The 21,164-nt window shown below is 37.5% G+C and overlaps 1 protein-coding gene across 1 annotated transcript in view; it reads left to right on the forward strand.

Moving 5' to 3' along the window:
• The first annotated feature begins 2,889 nt into the window (after positions 1-2,889).
• SEC22A (SEC22 homolog A, vesicle trafficking protein) overlaps positions 2,890-21,164 on the forward strand; it is a 96,540-nt gene continuing 78,265 nt past the window's right edge. The window contains exons 1-2 of the mRNA XM_074214669.1: positions 2,890-2,949; positions 11,893-12,093. Of these exons, the coding sequence (XP_074070770.1) occupies positions 11,912-12,093 (182 nt within the window). The 5' untranslated portion in view covers positions 2,890-2,949; positions 11,893-11,911. The remainder of the gene's footprint in view (positions 2,950-11,892; positions 12,094-21,164) is intronic.

The raw sequence follows: 21,164 nt of genomic DNA on the forward strand, positions 1-21,164 counted from the left end.
TCCTGGTGCCAGGCCAGGTGACCTGTCTAGAAGACAGCTTTGACATGATGTATAGGAAGGTTTCTGACAAGATACAGAGTATACAAGGTTGGTAGAGGGAGGTACAAGATGGCTTTTGCTAACACAACATTCCTCTGCATTATTTTTCCCATTAAGTTTCACAACATTTATTCATAGGTGTCTGGACTCACCTAGGAGATCTGGAGGCCACATTTCCTTTGACAGCGGTGGTGCAAAGGATAGAACACTATACCTGGAATCAACACTAGGTGCCTCCACATAGAGACACTACTAAATGTGAACTATTCTAATTACAGTTAATCTTTAAAACTACCTAATTGGACAATTCTTGTTCTCTTTCTAGAAACATCCAAAGGACCACAGCATAGGCACTATGAACTAATATAGGTGAGAGGAAGGATTACTCATCCCTCCCTTTTTTAAGTCTCTTTAGCTGCCCCACCTCTCTCTCCCCCCTCTTCCCCAGAGAACAAAAGTTCCACTTCATTTTTCCTTTTTTGGCACAGGTAGTGAATTCACTGGACTTGGAGGCAGAGTTCCAGGTTCTTTGCCAGTCAAGCAGGGGAGACCTTAGAAGCCAACGTATTTGGGACTTAAACAAAAGGAGGATTTTGGATTTCAAACTTGGTGGAGCTGTACTAAAGAGGAAATGAACTGAGTTGTGAATCTGCTTCTCCTTTGTCTCTCCAGAGGTAGAGAGGGGTAGGGGAGATAAAATCCCTCAAGTATTGGGAAGAAATGTTTGTAATTTTGTTCTTACTATACCTTTGTAGTAAAAATGTCTTTGTATAAACTAATCCAACTATTTAGTGGTTAAATAGAACAAGGGGACTGGGGTCTATAAAATTGCTGGGGGTTTGAGCCAATGGCAAAGAGACTAGATATTGCCAGTCCTCCTGAAGGGTACCAGAGGATCCTGGGGAACTGTGAAATGTAATATAACTGGTCTTCAGGTGGCAGAGTACAGAGTAGTCACTGTTATATGAATTTTGTTCCTCCTGTAATCTTTGGTAATTTCCGTCTTTTTTTGTTCTTATCTTTTCCTATTGATCACGTTCTTACTTCTTCCCTTTTGATGGTTTCTCTTCAAGTTGGATCTCCAAGCCAATTCAACTTTAAGCAGCCACAATCTCTACCCCAAGCGACTTTTGGAGGCATGGAACTGGCTCCAGTGGATTTGGGGCTCTTTCCCTCACATTTTCTGCCCACTTCCCTTCTGCTGACTTCAATGGTTAAACCTTATTGTGATACAGGACACAAACAAAAAGCCATCCCAGTCAGACTATAGCTCTATCTTTTGATTTTTTCCCCTGCACTGGGAGTAAGGGTGCAGGTATGTCTGTGAATCAGGACTTACACAACCCTGCCAAATGGAATAGGTATACTGGAATTCAAGGACTGGCCTTCTTTGCTATTAGTTCATTGTTTTGTTTTTTTTATACATATCATTAGGGTTCTTAGTGTCCTGGTCCATGGAGACAGTTGAAATTTCTTTTGTTTCTTACATATAATTCCTGTGCTGGGAAAGCTTGAAAAATTGTTAAGGGGGTGGTAGTGGTGAGAAATGTCTAGTCTTCAATGTTGTTGATCATATGATTAGCTCTTTTTCTATTGCCGCTCACGTAAAACTAGACTTCCTTTGTTTGATGTTCAAGAATATTTACAATCTGGTACCATTCTGCCTTACCAGGTTTATTTTAATCTACTCCCAATCTGTTCACACTATTCTCCATTCTAGAACGCTTATTCCCTACATTTTTTCCTTATTCATTGGCATATCAGTCACTGAGCCTGCAATCTAGATTTTCTGACTCTACTGTACCAGATTGGGCCTAATGATCTCTGGAATTTTCTTCCGATTCTTAAATTCTAAGATTCTAATAGAATATATACTGTTTGAAAGGCACTGCAATATTAGTTTTGTCATTTGGCTTAATAGCACTTATCCCTTATGGTTGGTATCTTTAGGAAATAAGCAGCTTGAGGGTAGGGGCCCCCTTTTTTCTGCTAGTATTTATATTCCCAGTGCTTGGTAGTCAATCAACAAGCATTTATTAAGTCCCTACCATTTTTGGGGAGTGGGGTGGGGGAGGAGCACTGTACAAAAAGCTGAGACTACAAAGAAAGGCAATGGGGTCCCCTGACCCTTGTGGCTTTGCACAAAGAATACGCTTCATAAATGACTCATAGCCACAGCCTGGGCAATTGCACCCTAGGGCATTTGAGAGAATGTCTGGGGGAAGGATTTGGTCTGAGAATTGGGCAATGCTAGAGCTGGAAGTGATCTTAGGGATCATCACCATCATCTCAATTAACCACCATCTTTTTTTTTTTTTTTAGTTTTTGCAAGGCAATGAGGTTATGTGGCTTGCCCAAAGGCCACAGGTCATTATTAAGTGTCTGAGGTCGGATTTGAACTCGGGTCCTCCTGACTCCAGGGCTGGTGCTCTATCCACTGAGCCACCTAGCTGCGCCAACCACCATCTTTTTACAGATGGGGAAAGAGACCAGAAAGGTGGCCTTCTGATCTGAGGCCTTCTCAGGAGAGGAAGAGGAGGTGCAGAAGGGAAGAGAGTTGGTAGAAGAGAAGAGAAGGAAGGGATGGAGGAGGGGAGGGGGAGGGGAGAGGAGAAGGGAGGAGCGGGAGGGAAAAGGATCCACTAGCTCTCAGGAGTGCGGCGCGAGGGGGCGGTCGCGCATGCGTGCAGGCGCGCGCACGTAGCAGTTGGCGCCGGCGCAGACAGCTGCTCGCAGCCGGCCGCGGGGAGCTGGCGGAGGAAGGCGGTGGAAGCGCGGGCTCCGCCCCCCCGCGCGTGCGACGCGCCGGTCCGCCCGGGCAGCCCCGGCCCCTCCCAGGAGGGACAGCGCCGGGCTCCCAGCATGCAGCGCGCGCCGCGTCGGGCAGAGCGGCGGCTTCCAGCTCAGCAGGTAGGGCCCGGCCCTCCCCCCGCGCCGCGGGCCCGAGGGGCCCGGCCCCACCCCCTCCTCTCCGCCCCGCCGCGCGGACCCTCCTGCGGCGCCCCGCGGGCAAGGGCGCGCGTGTGAGTGCGTGCCCCGGGCGGCCCGGGCCCGCGGCGGAGCCGGCTCGCTCCCCCGGGGCGGAGCGGGCGCGCGGGAGCCGGCGCGGCCAGGGAGAGCGAAGCGTGCCGAGGCGGCCCAGGCCGCCCGGCGGAGCACCCCGCGCCCGCCCGCCCGCGCCTTGTGACCGGAGCTCCGGGACTCTAGCGTGGGGCTGCCATTTGTTTGGGTATTAAAGCTGAATGCGTCCGCTTTCCAGGAGCTAGGGGCGGGGGTTGGGGACCTGGAAGACACACTTCTGTCGTGGTACGGAAAGTAGAGTTAAATGTCAAAGTCTCGGTGCGGCTTTTGAGTTACCAAAAACATAGCTTTAAAGCTTAAAAACGCCCTGGGTGTTTAGAGCTTCATCACGCATCTTTGAATTGTCATGGGCTGAGATAAACCCTGCCCTCCAGATGGTGGTCCTTCGTTCCCAAAGAGGGCCAGGGCGTCAGGGAGGCGATGCCGTGACAGACCCGTGACCTGCATGTGAGCGAGGGGCTGGGCTACGTCGCCAGCCTCACCCTCTCCTCCGGGGCCCCCCGGGGCCGGCGGCCGGGCACGAATCAGGGCGGCTGCAGACGGCCCTGGATGCCAGGCGGGCGGGTTCGGGGACTTGGCCAAGCTAAGAGTGCCTGAGTCCGCATTCCGACCCCGAGACCAGTGCTCCAGCCGCCGTGACACATAGCCCCCCGCAAGAAGCTTAAATGGAGGGGAGGGAGGCATGTGGGAACAGCATGTGTAGAAAACAAGCATGAAGGCCGTCAATTAAAATGAAATACAAGGAGAGCAGTCTCCTCCGCTCCTCCTTAGCTGAAAGTTCCCCAAACGGGCCATTCACTTCAGTCAGGAAGACAGCCCGTTTTGTAGTGCCCTGTTACATTTATAAGGGAAGGTTCTCTGGGAGGCAAAAAAAGGAGGAACATTGGGACATAAAATAGGTGATGTGAAAATGATATAAACCATACTATTTTTTAAAAAATTAAATACAAGGTTAATCTTTGGGGTAGAATTGGGGGGGAAGGTACTAACTATAATAAAGAATTACGAAACATGCAGATTACTTAGGCTGAGTTTTGAGGGAGACTTCATCTTACAAGGCAGAGATAATGGAATGCATTCTGGGCTTGCAAAGGCATTGAATTTATTAAAAACACACATAATTTGTTATATTCTTTGAAGAGGACCACAGTATCATAAAAGTCTCACATTTCTATTTCATTTTAATAGTATTTTCTCAAACTTCCTCTGCTCCCTGATCCCCCCATAGCCCTTCTGTCATTTCAGTTGATACCTCTACCCCATATCTTTCTGAAAAAATGAGGCCGTGCTTAGAGCTCTCTCTTCTCTCATGATTTTTATGCATTCTAGCATTTTTCCTCCTTCACCCTTATCTCACATAAAATGGCTCTTCTTGCCAAGATAAAGCCTACTTTAAGCACAAGTCATACCATTTCATCCCATCCTCTTCAAGCAGATTGCCCTCTCTGATATCCCCAATCTCTGATTTATTTTCAATCTCTTCCTGTTTTCTAGTTGCTTCTCCATTGCCTCAAAAACTCAATTAATCTATATATTCCTGTTAGATATTATTTTCCTTATGACCTAGATAAAATTTGCCTTTTCCAGCTAAACTCATTGAGAAGTCTGTCTACAACTGATGCCTTCTTTTTCTCTCACCTTGTTCTTAACTCTTCATCATTCAACTGAAACTTTTTTCTCCTATGATCTCTTAATTGTCAAATCTAAGGACCTTTCCTTTTTTCTTAATTCTTATCCTTGACCTCTCTGTAGCTTTTGATGCTATTGATTATCTTGATACTCTTCCCTCTGGGTTTTTTTTTTTTACACTATTCTCCCCTAGTTCTTCTATCTAATGGACTGTACTTTTGGTCTGGTTTTTTTGTTTGTTTGTTTGTTTATCTAAGTCATGCCTATTAACTGTGGATGCAATCCCATCTGCTTCTTTGGAGTCAACTATCATCTTTCTGGGAGTGATTCTCGGATTTATCAGTCCAGTCCTAACTTCTCCTGACCTTCAGTCTCTCGTTTCCAACTACCTATTGGACATCTCAGATTGAATATTTTGTGGATATCTTAAGCTTATCTTTCTCCCCAGACCCTCTCCTCTTCTTGACTTCTCTTTTTTCTGTTCAAGGGTACCATCATTTTCCCATTTGTCCTGGCTCACATCTTTCACACCTCTCCTTCCTCATCCCATATTCAATCAGTTGTCAAGTTCTGTTTTTTCTGCTTTGGCAATCTCTCTTATGTGCTCCACTCTGACACTGCTGCTTCCATGGCATACAGGTCTTTACCACCTTATGGCTAAAGGACTGTATCTGATCATCTCATTCCACCTCCTAACCTCTTTTCAGTCAACTACAGGGGCTCTACTTACCTTTCCAGTATTTTTACATTTTATAATTCTTTATGTGCCCTGCAATCTAGAATTACTGATCTCTGTACTGTTCCTTGCACATGATACTTCCTGCTCTGAATATTTTTACTGATTGCCTTCCATGCCTGTAATCCTTATCTCTTCCTCCTACTTTCACTGGCTTCCTTCAAGTCCCTTCAAATCCCACCTTCCCTTAATGTTAATGTCATTTCTTTGTTGATTGTTTCCAATTTTTCCTCTGTCTTGTTCATAGTTGTCTTAGACTAATAAACTCCTTGAGAATAGGGACCATCTTATGCTGTTTATAACCCCACTGCTTAGCAACACCTCTGACACATAGTAAGCATTTAATAAATTCTAGCCCTAATCCACAAAGCACTTTGAGGGAAATAATATGAGCATTTGCAAATAAAATTGAGTCTTAGATTAAATGATTTGCTCAGTGCCATAGGGTCTAGTAGCTGTGAGAACAGCACTCATATCCAAGAATTAAACTCAGGTTTTCTGCCTCTGATCTTTTCACAATACCAACCTTATTACAGCCTCTTATTTCCTCCTCCTCCTCCTCCTCCTCCAGTTTCTACTTTTTTCAAAGAAAGGAATAGCATTAGAGTAGGAAGTATTTGTAAACATATTGAGTGACATCATGCAGTATGGGTTTTGTGATGGATTTTGAACCCAGAATTACAAAATTTGTGAGTGAAGATGTGGGTGTAAGAGGAGAGTGAGAGATGTTATGTCCCTGAAGTTCAAGTTAAAGAAACTCAGTTTTATTTTGGGGAAAGTACTTTTTTTTTATATCTAAGACAATGAGAATAGGATGATGATGTCTTGTGGATTTCACCTTGTCCTTTGATTTATTTTTAGAATGTAGTCTTTTATTAAAATGGGATTCTGCTTGGGCTAATTTTGGTGATTTTCACTCTGTGTGAAACCCCTGGAGATTCTCACTCAGCCTTAAGTACTAGTTATGGGATTTTTAGATGTGGCACAAAGGAGACATAAAAAAAATTAACTTTGAAATCATAGGAGGACTGTAAAGTGACTGAATGAACCTGATAGCCAATTTTTTTTGTTTTTTATGCCTCTGAAAACAAGACACAGACTTTTTTTTTAATGGGATGGATAATTCAGTATTGATGGAATTTACAAAAATATTTATCAGTTATCTAATTTTATCCCCTCCCCCCAAAAAACCAAACCAAACCCCTATGAATTAGGTATAGCAGGTATTATATATGTTTTCCAAAAAAAAAAACAAAAAGTGGTGCTAAAAAGTTGAGATAGTCACATAACTAGTGTTTGAGGTGGAATTTGTTTTTAGCTCTTTACTGATTCCCAAGTCCAGTGTTTTTTTCTCTATACTGGCTGCTGCCATGTATTCATAGAAAAGTCAGTTATCTGGGCCTGGAGTCAGGAAGATCTGAGTTCAAATTTGACCTTAGACATTTAATAGCTATGTGACCTTGGACAAATCACTCAACCTCTGTTTGCCTCAGTTTCTTCCTTTGTAGAATAAGGATAATAATAGCACCTACCTCCCAGGGCTGTTGTGAGACTCAAATGAGATAATAATTGTAGAACACTTACTAAGTGCTGTAGAAATATTGGCTATTATCATTACCTCCCAGGGGTGTTAAGAGGATCAAATGAGATGATACTTATGTTTTACATATTGCCTACACTGTAGGTGTTTGTTAATGCTCACTTTTGTTTGACTCCATGGTGAACCCATCATTTGGGATTTTTGTGACAGAGATACTGGAATGGTTTCCTTCTCCAATTTATTTTACAAATGATGAAATTTAAGTAAACAAGGTTAAGTGACTTGCCCAGGGTAGCACCACTATTAAGTGACTGAAACCAGATTTGAACTAGTCAAGATGAGTCTTCCTAACTCCAGGACTGGCACTCCACCCATTGCTTGACTCAGCTATATCCATATTTCTTTCCCCTTCCTTCTTCAAACTGTTACTGGTGAGGAGGTATGCCATGAACTAGGTATAGGATGATACTCTTTCAGTGAACAGTAGAGCCTCCAGTGTGAGTGATTAGCTTTCTTTGTTTTGTTTTGTTTTTGGAAGAAAGAGTCAAAAACTAGGGTAATCTAATACAGTTAAGACTTGATCAAAAATTGTGAGCTTCTGGAGCCCTTTACAAAAATCACAAGGTAGGTAAAGCTTATTTTTAGAACTTTTAGGTTGACTGCTGAGGGAAATCAGGTACATTTCTGGTCTTCCTTGTCTACCATTGACCATATTCACCAACTAATAATGAAGGAAAAATTTTATTGTGAGGGACAAAACAAGTTCATAGCAAGATAATTTGATGTGGGAGAGTATTAACTTTCTGAGGAAATGAATGCCTTTGATTTTTTTTACTGAAATTTTGAGAGGTTATTATTCTTTGGTCTATTAGCTTTATGTTGTGGAAATTGATTAACTTCATTACAGAAAAGCAATTCTCAGGAGTTGTTGCTAAGGGAAGGAACTCCAGGATAGTGCTTGACTTCTCAAAGTCAGACAGGACTTCAGAGCTCTAGCCCATATATATGCTTGGCCAACCCAACCTTTTCTTGAAGATTTGCAAAAAGAGAGAACCTACTACTTATTAAGAACATATTTGCCTCTTTTGCAACTTCTACCTATTTTACCTATTTCTGCCCTCTAGGGCTAAATTTAACCATATTTCTTCCACATGATAGCTATTACAGCAGTCCCTTTTTTTCCCCCCTCAATCTACTCTCTTGTTTAGGTTAAACATTCTCAGTTGTTTCTTGTATGCTGTAAACTTGAGGTTTCTCTCTCTTCATTCTCTTTCACTTATCTCTACAGCTCCATGGATTTGTTTATCTGTGTGTTTGTGTGTGTGTGTGTGTGTGTGTGTGTGTGTGTGTATACATATATGTATATATATGGCTGGCTCCCTAATCTACATATCCAGCCCTCATCTGTCTTGAAGTCTTTTCTCCCATTGCTTGCTGGATATTTTCACCTCCCCTTAGCACTAGGAACAAAGAACTTTTTTTTCTCTTAATGCTAGAGAAAGGGGTCCACAGCACATAAGATAAAGAATCCTTACATTAGCATCTAAAACTCAGCAAATATATTTATGATTAGACCTATTATCTCCCCAAAATTTACTCCTCAAAACTTCTCTATTTTGTTAAGAGTACTACCATCCTGGTCACCTTAGCTTGCAACTTTGAAGTCATCCTTAGCTTTTACACTCTCTATTCCCCATTTTAGTTGGCTGATCTTGTTAATCCTAATGCTGGTCTTCTCTCTTTTAATACTGCCACTATTCTAGTTCAGTCCCTTAATCACTTTTTTTTTTAGGTTTTTTGCAAGGCAAACAGGGTTAAGTGGCTTGCCCAAGGCCACACAGCTAGGTAATTATTAAGTGTCTGAGACCAGATTTGAACCCAGGTACTCCTGACTCCAGGCCCATTGCTTTATCTACTATGTCACTTAGCTGCCCCCCATAATCACTTCTAATGTGGACTATAATGATAACTTTCTAATTGTGTCCCTGTTTCCATTCTTTTCCTTTCTTAAACCTTTCTCCAAACAGTAGACAAATTAATATTACAAATACATGAGTCTGACTTTGTCAAAATAATCTACATCTGGCTCCCACCGACCTTTCCAAATATTTTATTTTCACTGCTTTTGTGCATACTGCCCCCCCACCACCAAACTAAACTAGCCTTTTAATTTTTTGCCATATTTCACATTTTTCTCCTTCCTGCGCTGTTCTTCATGCTTGGAGTGTACTCCTTTCTTATTTCTACCTCTTTGAATCTCTAGATTCATTCAAGGATCAGGTTGACCTCCCAACTACTCTCTGAAGTTTTCCTGTTTCCCTCACTTCTTAGTGATTCCTCTCATTTCAAATGTTCTATAGTTTCTTATCTATGTACTAGTTTTATTCCCCTAACCAAATGTTAGTTCCTTGAATGCAGGAATCATTTTTTTTTTTTACTTTGCTAATATCTAGCACAATACCTTTAAGTAGCCCTTAAACTAGGTGTTTAAGGAATACAGAGCTGAATATAGAGTTGGGAAGATATGAAGTACAATTTTTTTTTTTTTTTTTTTTTTTTTTTTTAGTTTTTGCAAGACAGTGGGGTTAAGTGGCTTGCCCAAGGCCACACAGCTAGGTAATTATTAAGTGTCTGAGGCTGGGTTTGAACTCAGGTACTCCTGACTCCAGGGCTGGTGCTCTATTCACTGCGCCACCTAGCTGCCCCTGAGGTACAAATTCTGCCTTAGATACTTATTAGCTGGGTGCCTTTAGCAAGTCACTTAACCATTGTTTCAGTTTTCATGTCTATAAAATTAGGATGGTAGCATCTTTATCATAAGGTTACTGATTATAAAATCAGAAAACAGATACAAAGCACTTTCTGAAATCTTCATGCACTATATAAATGTTATTAATAACTATGTCTGTTGAATTGACTGATAGAATAGATCTTTTTGTTGTCAGATATAATTTTAGAGGCATAGCAGCAAAAGTAAAGTGAAAAAATATACTGCCCTCCCTTTCAGGGCAATAGCCTTGTCCCCGAGATATTTTGAAAAGAAAATTGTAAATTTTTAAAAATCTTTTCATATTGTAAAACATTCTCCTCATTTTGTTCTGATTCCATCTAAGTTAAATTGCTTGGGAAAAAAAGACAGCACAAAGCTTAATTTTGCTACTGATTTTTTTTTATATAAACATTGTTTAGTTATTTTGGTAAAAAAATAAAATGAAATTCTCAAATGACTAGGATTGGATATTTTTATTTTAGAGTAAAAATAAAGGGGAAATTTGCAAGTGAATTCAGTGTATTCTTGAACTTGGTGTAATACAGTCATACTTGATAGGCTAATTTTATTTTCAAATCTCCAGGAGAGTCCTTAACTTAGTAACTTAACTTAGTTATGACCCTGATTTTTTAAAGTACTTTAGGGCTTAGAGTGTTTTCCTACAGCAGCCTTGTGAGGTGGGTTTATAATGGAGGTACGTAAGATGAGAGAAGTGAAATTGTATGGCTTATTGGCACATAGCTAATAAATGTTATAACCAGATTCAAACCTAGGTTTTCGAGTTCATCATCTTTATTGACCTAACCTTTCAAGGTACTTGAAGATTAGTTCAACCTTTTAAATACTTGGAAGAGAATTTAAAAATCTACCAGCTTACAAAAAATTTCTCCAAACTGTATATGAGTTGTATATGTGGTTATTGATTTTTGATAGCTTGAAAAGGAAAATATCAAAAACAGGACATTTATCTAACCTTCAAGGCCTTCCCTTCTTAGATCACTATCTTTCTACCATTGAGCTTAAACAAGCTCATCCTGGAGCTCTCATTCTCTATCATCCCCCTCACATCAATCAGTTGTCAAGTCTTATGTTCTGCAACATAACTACCATTTTTCCTCTTTTCCACTCACTGTGTCACCTTTTTCTGGTTACCTCTCTCTTAGATTATTGCATTAGATCTTTTTTTGTTTGTTTTTTGCAAGACAATGGAATTAGGTGATTTGCCTAAGGTCACACAGCTAAGTATTAAGTATCTTAGGTTGGAATTGAACTCAGGTCCTCCTGACTCCAGGGCCCATGCTCTATGCACCCTGCCACCAAGCTGCCCTTATTGCAATAGATCTTAATGAATTCCCAAGCCTCTATCTAATCTTTTCCCTTTTACTCTGTCCTCCATAAAACTACCAAGCTGATAATCCTAAAATACCAGTCTGATCATGTTATTTTCCTAATCAAGACACTCCAGTGGCTTCCTCTTTCTGAATAAAATACATATTTTTCTATTTGGATTTTAAAGTCATTTACAATCTGTCTCTAGTTTACCTTAATGGGTTTATTGCACAATATTTATCTTTATGGAATCCTGTCTTTCAGTCAGTAGATCTTGGCTTGTTTCTCTTTCAATTTCAACATTCCATCTTCTGCCTCCTTTCCTTCACACAGGTTTTCCCTTACTCCAGAAATGTCCTTCCTTATTAGATCTGCCTCACAAAATTCCTAGCTTTCCTGAAAGTTCAGCTAGCATTCTTTTCCTGGAAATTATTGTATATATTTTGTATTACTCATCTGTGTTCATGTCATAATGTGTCATTCCATCCTCCTCCAACCCCCTTCAGAAAGTATCATTTTTTGTCTTAATACTCCTAGCACCTAATGCAGTTTCTGGCACATTAGGAGCTTTTTAAATAAATGCTTGCTGAATGAAAAAATGCTTAATTTTAGATTGGGTCATGCTTGATCATGTAATTTTTGTAAAATATATGCAAATTGAAAAAGTTATAAAAATTATTATGTACATATATTTACAGGTAGAAATTTTAAAGCAATATTAAAACAAATGTTTCTTTGACTTTTGAATTATCTGATTTTTTTTTTTAGGTCTTTTCTGTTTGTTGAAATGTCTATGGTTTTATCTGCTTCAGTGGTTCGTGTACGAGATGGATTACCACTCTCTGCTTCTACTGATTATGAACAAAGCATGGGAGTGCAGGAATGCAGAAAGTATTTTAAATCACTCTCGAAGAAACTTGGTCAGCTTCCTGATAGATGTACACTGAAAACTGGACAATATAATATTAAGTAAGACCTCCACTTTGTGCATTAAAGTATTTACCTCATTGTTATTTTAATGAAGTTTAAGTAGTTCTGATACAAATTTGTGTCTTAATAAATTTTCAAATGGAGCCATGATCTCATCAATTTGAGTGTTTGTTCTAACGGTTTAGAACATAACCCATCTGAGCTTGTCTATATTCTACTATTCTTGTCCATGTCCTACAATAAATTCATAGCAGCATAAGTCCCACTAATGTACTAGAAGCCTTCCCTGACATTTTGATTATCTAATTATATTAAGAAAGTTCAAGATAAATCACATCAATAACCTTCTGATTCTGAGCCTACTACAGTAAATTTAGAAGTCATTATTTTTTGGAATCTCTTACTGTTTCCTAATTAATATTTGGCTTTTTAAGAGATTTAATTTTAGTGGATTCTACACATTTTCCTTGCTGTAAATGATTGAATCAAGTATTTAATGAGCATTATGTCCAGCATTGTGCAGTGCCTGGCTTTGGGGAGGTGGGTGCTCCAGAGAAATCTTGTGTTTGCTTCCAAGGAGCTTATAATGGTAATAGTAAAAAAGACAAAACTAAAGTGAATAAAATTACATTATAAACTAGGATCATAGAGGGGCGGCTAGGTGGCATAGTGGATAAAGCACCAGCCCTGGAGTCAGGAGTACCTGGGTTCAAATCCGGTCTCAGACACTTAATAATTACCTAGCTGTGTGGCCTTGGGCAAGCCACTTAACCCCGTTTGCCTTGCAAAAAAACTAAAAAGAAAATAAACTAGGATCATTCAAACCAGGCAATTCAATACAAAAATGCAGAACTGGCTATTACTGTAATAGAACCTCAGGAAAAGCTTAGGAGGTAACCAAATTAAAATTAAATTGCTTATTTGTTTGCTACAGTTTGACTTGTCACGTGGGATACTAAGTTTTTTAAGAAAGAATAGCAGAATAAATAAAATGGGGAAAATTTATTGAATTTGCTTGAATATATATTATAATTATAATGAGATTATCGATGAGCAGAGAAATCAGAGAAAGACTTCATTAAAGAAATGAGAGTGATTTGCATCTTGATGGTTGGGTGCAGGTTTGGATTTAAATAGATATAGGAAAGGTCTTTTGCACAATGGTAACAGGTAAATTGACTACCCTCTTCCTTCTTAAAGTATTCTGCCTCAGGTAACATACTTGAATTGTGAAAAATTTCCCATTTGAAGTGGAGTGAACTGTTAGGAGATGTGAAGATGAGTAGAATGGGTCTAGATTACTGAAGAACTTTAAAAGACAGACTATGGAATTTTTATTTGATATATAGCAGACTCCTTTTATAGTTTATTAAGCAGCAGAATGACAGTGAACACAGTATATTAGACAAATTTAACTGCCGGTAGTATTTAGGATGGATTAAAGGTAGAGGAAAGAAAAAGGAGGGAAGGAGAAAAATGTGTAATATAAAATCGTATTCAAAAATGAATATTGAAAACTGTCTTTGATATAATTGAAACAATATGTAAATATATTTAAATTTTTAAAAATAAAAAATAGGGTTGCTGTTGCAGTAGGGGATGGAAGAGAGGGAAGAGACAAAGATAATTCTTGAGTTTCTGGTCTGGGAGACTGGAATAAAAGTTATCTTATTGGCATAAATAGAGCAATTGGGAAAGGGGACCTTTCCTAATTAATTTTTGAACAAGAGTTGAATAGTATTATGAGGTAATAGAGTACAGTTGCTGTGTCAATATCCAGTTTTTAGTTCCATCTCTGCTACCATCAACAACATAATTTATGGTACTTAAAAAAAGGGCATCTTTCGCTTCATCAGAAACAAAAAAATTGGAACTAGGTGATCTCTAGTTCCTCTTGTATAAAAGAAGAGGATTCTATGATTCTCTTTAAGTTTGAAGTAGGCGGTTGAAAATGTTGGATCTGAAGCATGTGGTTCAAGGTTAGAAATTAATCATCCCCTCTGAAGTATGTGGTTCAAGGCTAGAAATAGTGGAAATGGTGTAGTTACCACCACAAGAATGACTGAGTTCAGTTAAGTGTAAAAAGGAAGGCATGGGACAAAGGATTTAACCTTTTATTTTAAGATACCATGATTAACTGGAATGCTAAGTAATGGAATATTAAGTTTTCTGAAAGTAGAAAAATTATTTCTTTTAATATTTTATTTTACTTTTTCAATTGCATATAATGAAAATTTTTCAGCATTCATCCACATGCATATGCATATTTTTAAGTTACACAATTTCCTTCCATCCTCCCTTCCTACCCCACTCCCCTCAACAGTGAACAGTCAGGTGAATATTGTACAAATATATTTGTGCTTAATATGTTTACCGATTAGTCATTTTCTGTATGAGTAATTGGGATTAAAAGAAAAGAAAGAAAACCATGAGATAGGAAAGAAATACATAAGAGAAATTTAAAAAAAGTGAATGTAGTATAGAAAAATTATTTCAACCCATGTAGTTTAGTTGATAGTCTTTCTAAAATAATATATTAATTTCTAGGAAGTACAACATTCTGAGTTTTTTTTAAAGTATAAGGCTTGAAGATTCTTGGGTTATATCATTGTTATCAATTATTGGTATGTAAAAGTATAACTATACATAGAAAGGGAACTAGAATGAATGTAAATTGACTTCAGAGCCAAAACCTGGGATAAAAATATTTCTTTACCTAAAGCCAGGTTTGAAAGTTGAACTCTCTTCTTCCTTATACATTTCTTTTGCTCACCAGGATGCTGGGTTTATACATGCAGCTTGATATACCAAACAATAAAGCCTGTATGTTAGAATGAAATTTTCTGGTGTAAAAATGTGTGCATTTATGAAAAAGTAATATCAAACAGTGTTCTCTTTGTGTCCTGTGTGTGGGATTTTAGGCAAGCTTCCTACTTTGCCTGCTCATAGTTCCAACTTTTCCAGGACTTAATTTGTGAGTTGTTTTGAATTTTTATTTGTTGGTGTATTTTAAAATAAATCCCTGATAAAGGATTGTGTTTGTGTTCTATGTACTTCTTTCTATTAAAAATGAAATGCAACCTTAAAAAATTAAAATTCAAAAATCTAGCTAATTGAGAATTCTAATAGTTGGGTTCTGGTTAATTGGGATTTTACTGTATATGAAAAATCTGCTTTTAACACATAGATACCCCTAATATTAAGAATATTTCATTTATATAGATGTTAATTTATATTATTTGAACTATTAAATATTAAATTTTAATAATTTAGTGCTGTGAGTAGGAGTTAGTGAAGCTTTTAGCAAAGTCTTGAAAAACGCTTACCAGGCTGATGATTTTTTCCCCTAAAAACAAGAGTTTATAGTTTTATTGATTTTCTTAATAATGGACTTCATTAGGAGTGCAACTGCCATCTCACTTAACTCTTTACTTGGGAAAATTTTATTTTTATCTGGAAGGTGAGTTCAAAAGTGTACATGAAATCACTTTAACCAGCTCTCCTTCCTCCAAGTTCATATAAAAGTACATCTGTGTACTCTTCATTTGGGATTTACCCTTTTTCACTTTGTATTGTTTTATTTTTGTATATTTTTCTATTTATTTTTTTCTTATATACTTTTTTCAACTAAAATTCAGCCATGCTTATAATGTAGAAGTGTGACTGTTTAGCCTAACATTTTCACTGCACAACAATATAACTATCAATTACTTGCTGATAAGACCTTCAGGAAATAAGCTTTTCTTCAATTTCTTAATTTTTTCAAGTGGCAATATTGTTCACAAAAATGATATGGTTGATATCTTTTTAATATATTCTGTAGCACTTGAAATATTTATAGAAGCTTCCTTGAAAAAAATCACAATTTTAACTTTGATGAAATTTATAAATGACAAATGATTAATTCAGCAACATGTACCATATAAAAGTTAATGACTAAAATTTATTAGAATTAAGAAAAACTGATTAGTCTCTGCCTCTTTTTATCATAGTAGCAGCAAGTACTTTTTTGTTTGGATTATTATGATTAAGTAGCAATTTACTTGGGTAATTATTATTTAGAACTTACTGTTAATTATAATTTGCGAAGTACAAAGTATAGTTGAAGCCAAAGTTTTAAAAAGTTGCTAAAACATGATAGAACTTGAAACTTTGTAACTAAAGGCATAAAGCTTATTAACTTTTTGGGATAGCTACTTTTTTTTTTTTAAAGAACACATCTGAATTCTAGGGGTAGTGAGACAAGGGTCCAAAAATGACTTTGCCTTTCATCCTGATGAGAGATCAGATGAGAAATTGCTCCTCACTTTTTCTTACCTTGGGGTCTTGGGCAAAAACACTGGTGAATACACCTGTTAAAAATATAAGTATACACTTCCTAGACAATGTGCCAGTTCATCTAAATTAATAAATTCTCTTTTAAAGTATATTACCACTTCCAGCCCTCTTTAAGTTACTTGATTATTTCACAGTTGAATTTGATTATACAATCAAGATTAGACTGTCCCCTTGATAAAAAATGAAAGCTCTCTTTGACAAACTTATTTCCTTAGATGCTAATTAATTAAAAAATGTCTAATGGCTGCCAAGCTCTTTTTTGCCTTCACTATACTGCAACAGCACTGTTTATACCCACTTCTGTCAGCCTAATCTTTCGACCATACTACTTGTTTATTTTTTATTTCATTTGTACTGTCTTCTAGTCCTGTATTAGCCCATTTCTGACTATAGGAGTTATTGAATTTATTTGATAAACTGGGGAGCTTTTCCACCTGGTTCCCCCAGCTCTCATTTTCTAGTAAATAGAAGTCATTAATCATGGAAAAGACATATGAAATCCATCCCCTGTCTTAGTTTATTTACTGGAATGTTTGGAAAATAATCTGACGAATTTTCTTGATCAGTTTTCTCCACTTTTAATTCAATTCAGCAAACATTTTATTAGGCGTACCTACTCAAAACCAGAAACCATCTAGTTTAAAGAAAGCATTGTTCTGAGAATAACAGTAAGATGAAGAAATAGTCCCTGCTTTCAGAGAGCTTGAAGTAGAGAAATTAATAGGGGTAAGATTTAAGCAAGATAACTTCTTGGGGAGGACAGTTCAGATTAGAGCAAAGTTGAGACCTGATATTGGGGGGGGAAAGGTGGGCAGTCAACATGGAGTCGAAGTTTCAAAGAGAAAAGCAGAGGTCCTAGTACAAGAGATGAGCTAATGTGCCTTGGGGAAGGATATCTACCTAAAGAATTAACTCTTACTACATTTCGTTGTTTTTCTGTATTGCTTAATTGATGGTATTTCAAATTTACTGTTTTTGTACTATTTGGTGTCTTATTCTGGTCCTTATTACTACTACTACTACTACTAAGTAGTTGTTCTCTGGGTCATTGTTTTCTCATTTTGTAAATTGAGAGAATTGGATTTGATGACCTTTTAAATTCCTTTTTAACCTTAAAAATTCTTTGATTCCATTTTTTTTATTTCAAATATGTACTAAAACTGTGTTATGGGTTTCACTTTCATCCATTTGTTTTTCCCCCGAATGGATTATTGGGTCTCTTTGTTTTGAGTGGTCCTGAATCTCACGAGAAGGTATTGAAATAATTCTGTAGTCATCTCACCAGCAAACAGGACCATCTGAAGGATCACACCCTCCATAAGGAATTCCTTTTTCATTTGGGATTTGTTCTTGATGTTGACACTGATTGTGCTATCCACCAAAGGTAGTGAACCACTTTGAGCATACGTTGACAATTATATAGACCATGCCACACAGTGAGTTGGGCTTTTAATTGGCACATGTTTACTATTTGAATAGGAGGAAGAGAGACAGCTTGACTGTTTTTCAGAAACTCCAGTGCTGTCAATGATTCAAAATGTTCCTTGACACAGCAGTTTTTTTTTAATCCCACTATTCTAGTGTTGTTATATGGTTGTGAATCTTAGAACACAACAATCTCTGAAGATCAGAATATACAAATAGTATTGAACAAATGGTAGACATTAATAGGCCAGAGGTTTAAGGAAGAGCATACACATGAACTGCATAGAATGGAAAATTCATGTATAAATTACTAAATACTAGTAACACTGCTAGGTACTAGTAATACTAACATAGATAGTTCATGATTCTATTGAATTTTGAGTTAAATAGGCTTTATGAGCTAACCTAGGTACAGAACTATAACATTTTCTGTGGAAAAATAACTTTGTGTTCCAGTCAACTAATTTGTTCAATAGATTTTTGCAATATAGCTTGTTTGTAAATCAGAAATTATCTGTGGTAAGATTGCATAAGTTTTGAGATTATAGGAGAATAGAAAATTTACTATTTGCAAAATCACAAGAGAATTCTGTAATATGGAGCAATTAAACAAGCAAATACTTAAAGTGGTTCTTATATGCAAAACATTCTTTTAAATTGTAGAATTTAAATTCTCTTGGTGGCATAGAACAAAGGAGAATCTGACTGGACCATAAAGTTGTTCGTTTTTTTTTTTTTTTTCAGAGGCTGGATTTGAACTCAGGTACTCCTGACTCCAGGGCTGGGGCTCTATCCACTGCACCACCTAGCTGCCTCTGTTCTTTATTTCTTGTTGAAGTAAAATTATGGGAAATAAATCTAGAAAAGTAGGTTGGAGTTAAATGGTTGAGGGCCTTAAATGTTGACTGGTGAGTTTGTACTTTTTCTTAGAGGAGAGGAGAGACTGAAAAGGGAGACCAATTAAGAGACTGTTGTAAAGAAAGGGTTGACTCAAGAGATATGGAGTTAAAATCAATAGAATTTAGTAATTGATTGAATAAGAGAGTTGGAGGGACCTTTAGAAGCCATCTAGTAGTCCTTATTTTACATCTGAAGAAACTGAGACTTTAAATTTAAGTGACTTGTCCAAGTTCACGAGGTGACATCAGAGAGGATTAAGATTCAAACCTATTTCCTCTCTTTTGAAATCCAGTACTTTTTACACTGAATCATGAGTGATCTGATAGGAGATGAACCAGCAGAGAAACAGTGTTATGGAAGAGAAGAGAATAGGGCATGCTCAAATATCAAAAGCTACTAAGAAATAGGGGCAGCTAGGTGGCAGTGGATAAAGCGCCGGCCCTGGAGTCAGGAGTACCTGGGTTCAAATGCGGTCTCAGACACTTAATAATTACCTAGCTGTGTGGCCTTGGAGAAGTCATTTAACCCCAATTTGCCTTGCAGAAAAAAAAACCCTTAAAAAAAGGCTACTAAGAAATAAAGTAAGAGGAAGTTCCAGAAAGATTTCTAGATGAGGATTTCAACAAAGGGCTGTGGAAGGGTAAAGAGTCCTGTGTGCAGGATTGAGAAATGAGTTGGTGGTTAAGAAGTGAGTAGTAATTTTAAGAACTTAGCAGTAAAGAGGGGAGGAGTATCTAGCCATATATAGGATAATAACTTGATAGAATGGGAAGGATTGCCTGTAGTTTGTAGGTTGTAAAGGAAGTCACTTGTAACTGGGGGGTTGGAGGGGAGACACAAATAATGATCATTGGGGCAATTTCTTTAGAGATGGTTAAGTAGAGTATTGAGTAATTGTTCTCCCTTTTCAGTCTCTCCTCTTCAATCTACTTTCCACATAACTGACAAAATAATGCTTTTAAGGTATTTTAATGTCACTCCTACATTCAAAAAAAACTTCTATAGTTCCCTGTTGCCTTAAAAAGAGTCCTATTGCATGGGACCTTTGCAAAGGCAAAGATTTATAGGACTCTGAGTTGAGGAGAAGGATAAGAAGCCTTGAGTTTTTTTTTTTTTTTTCAGTAAAAGAGGTAAGGGAACTATAGAAGTGATTTTAGAGGAGGTTTGAAATAGTTACTTCAGCTAGTATAAATCCATTTTGGAAGAATACAAGGATTACTGTATAGCAGGGAGAGCCTAGATGAGATTGGATAATGTGAATTTTTAGTGAACCCAGAAACATTGTTTTGTGACTTGTTTTAATGACATTCAGCATTGTAGAGGAAAAGACAGTTGATTGGGGAGACCTACCTTAAAAGTCTATTTACTAGAGCTTATTATTAAAAAGTAATATGTTCCAAGGGTGAAGGATATTATATTTTTGAATTGGTAAACTGCAAAGTTTACTGCCAAGAGAAAAATGAGAGACATAGACTGGAAGAAAACAGAATTAAAAGACAAGAGGTCCCAGTGAAAATGGGTGGTTATAAGTGTAGAAGGAAAGAATAGGAGATTACAGAGAGACATCTAAATTTGAATTTGATATCAAGGAGGTACCACAATTGTATGATGGTAAGATCTAAGAATGAAGTGGAGTGAAAGATGTAGGTCATGTGAGTTGAGGGAAGTTGAATTGGGAGACTTCAGTGATTGAGGATACATGAATATGACTATTAAAAGTTCTCAGGCATGAAAGCAGGGGTGAAGGGTAGAGGAAGTAGGAGATCTAGGTGGCAGGGTTTTTGTTCAGTTCTGTTGGTTAGTATTCTCAAGACCAAACTGAATTTATTTAGTGGCAACCCTGTAACTTTACCTCAGGATAGTGGATGCTCATTGAAAGTGCACAGATGAGTCTTTTTTTCTCAGGTCTCTGGTTCCTCCTATTGTTTAATTACCAACTTGTGCCTATCCTACAATGGTCTCATGAAATTTACTGCTGCTCTAGATATTTTTGAATAGTGATACTTTTTTTTATACTTGTCATTTACTAGTTTTTTTCTCTCCTCCCCAGAATAGACCTTTCCTTATAACAAAGAAAAACTTATACTAGTTTAAATTTTGTTGCCATTTCCTATAGAAAGGGAAATTTAATTTTAATTCTTAGTATTATTGAGACTATATTGATGTGCAGAATTTAATTTCATTGTTTTATATATGAAGGAGGCATTAGTGAGATAAGTATCTTCCTCAAATAGAAATATTTAAAAGACCTAATTTTCAATTAACTTTGCATGTCACATGGATTGGATAGCCTGTTAACATATTCTCATCTAGGCTCAAATCCTAAATTCTTGGTACATTAAAAATGTAGATAAAGAGAAAAAAATTATTTTTGGTGACAGAAAAAGAACCTTTTAGTAGAAAGAAAGAGAACTCCAGAGAATTGTTCATTATACTCTTGAATATTT

Source organism: Macrotis lagotis, chromosome 1 (assembly GCF_037893015.1).
Source record: "Macrotis lagotis isolate mMagLag1 chromosome 1, bilby.v1.9.chrom.fasta, whole genome shotgun sequence".
Taxonomy (NCBI): domain Eukaryota; kingdom Metazoa; phylum Chordata; class Mammalia; order Peramelemorphia; family Peramelidae; genus Macrotis; species Macrotis lagotis.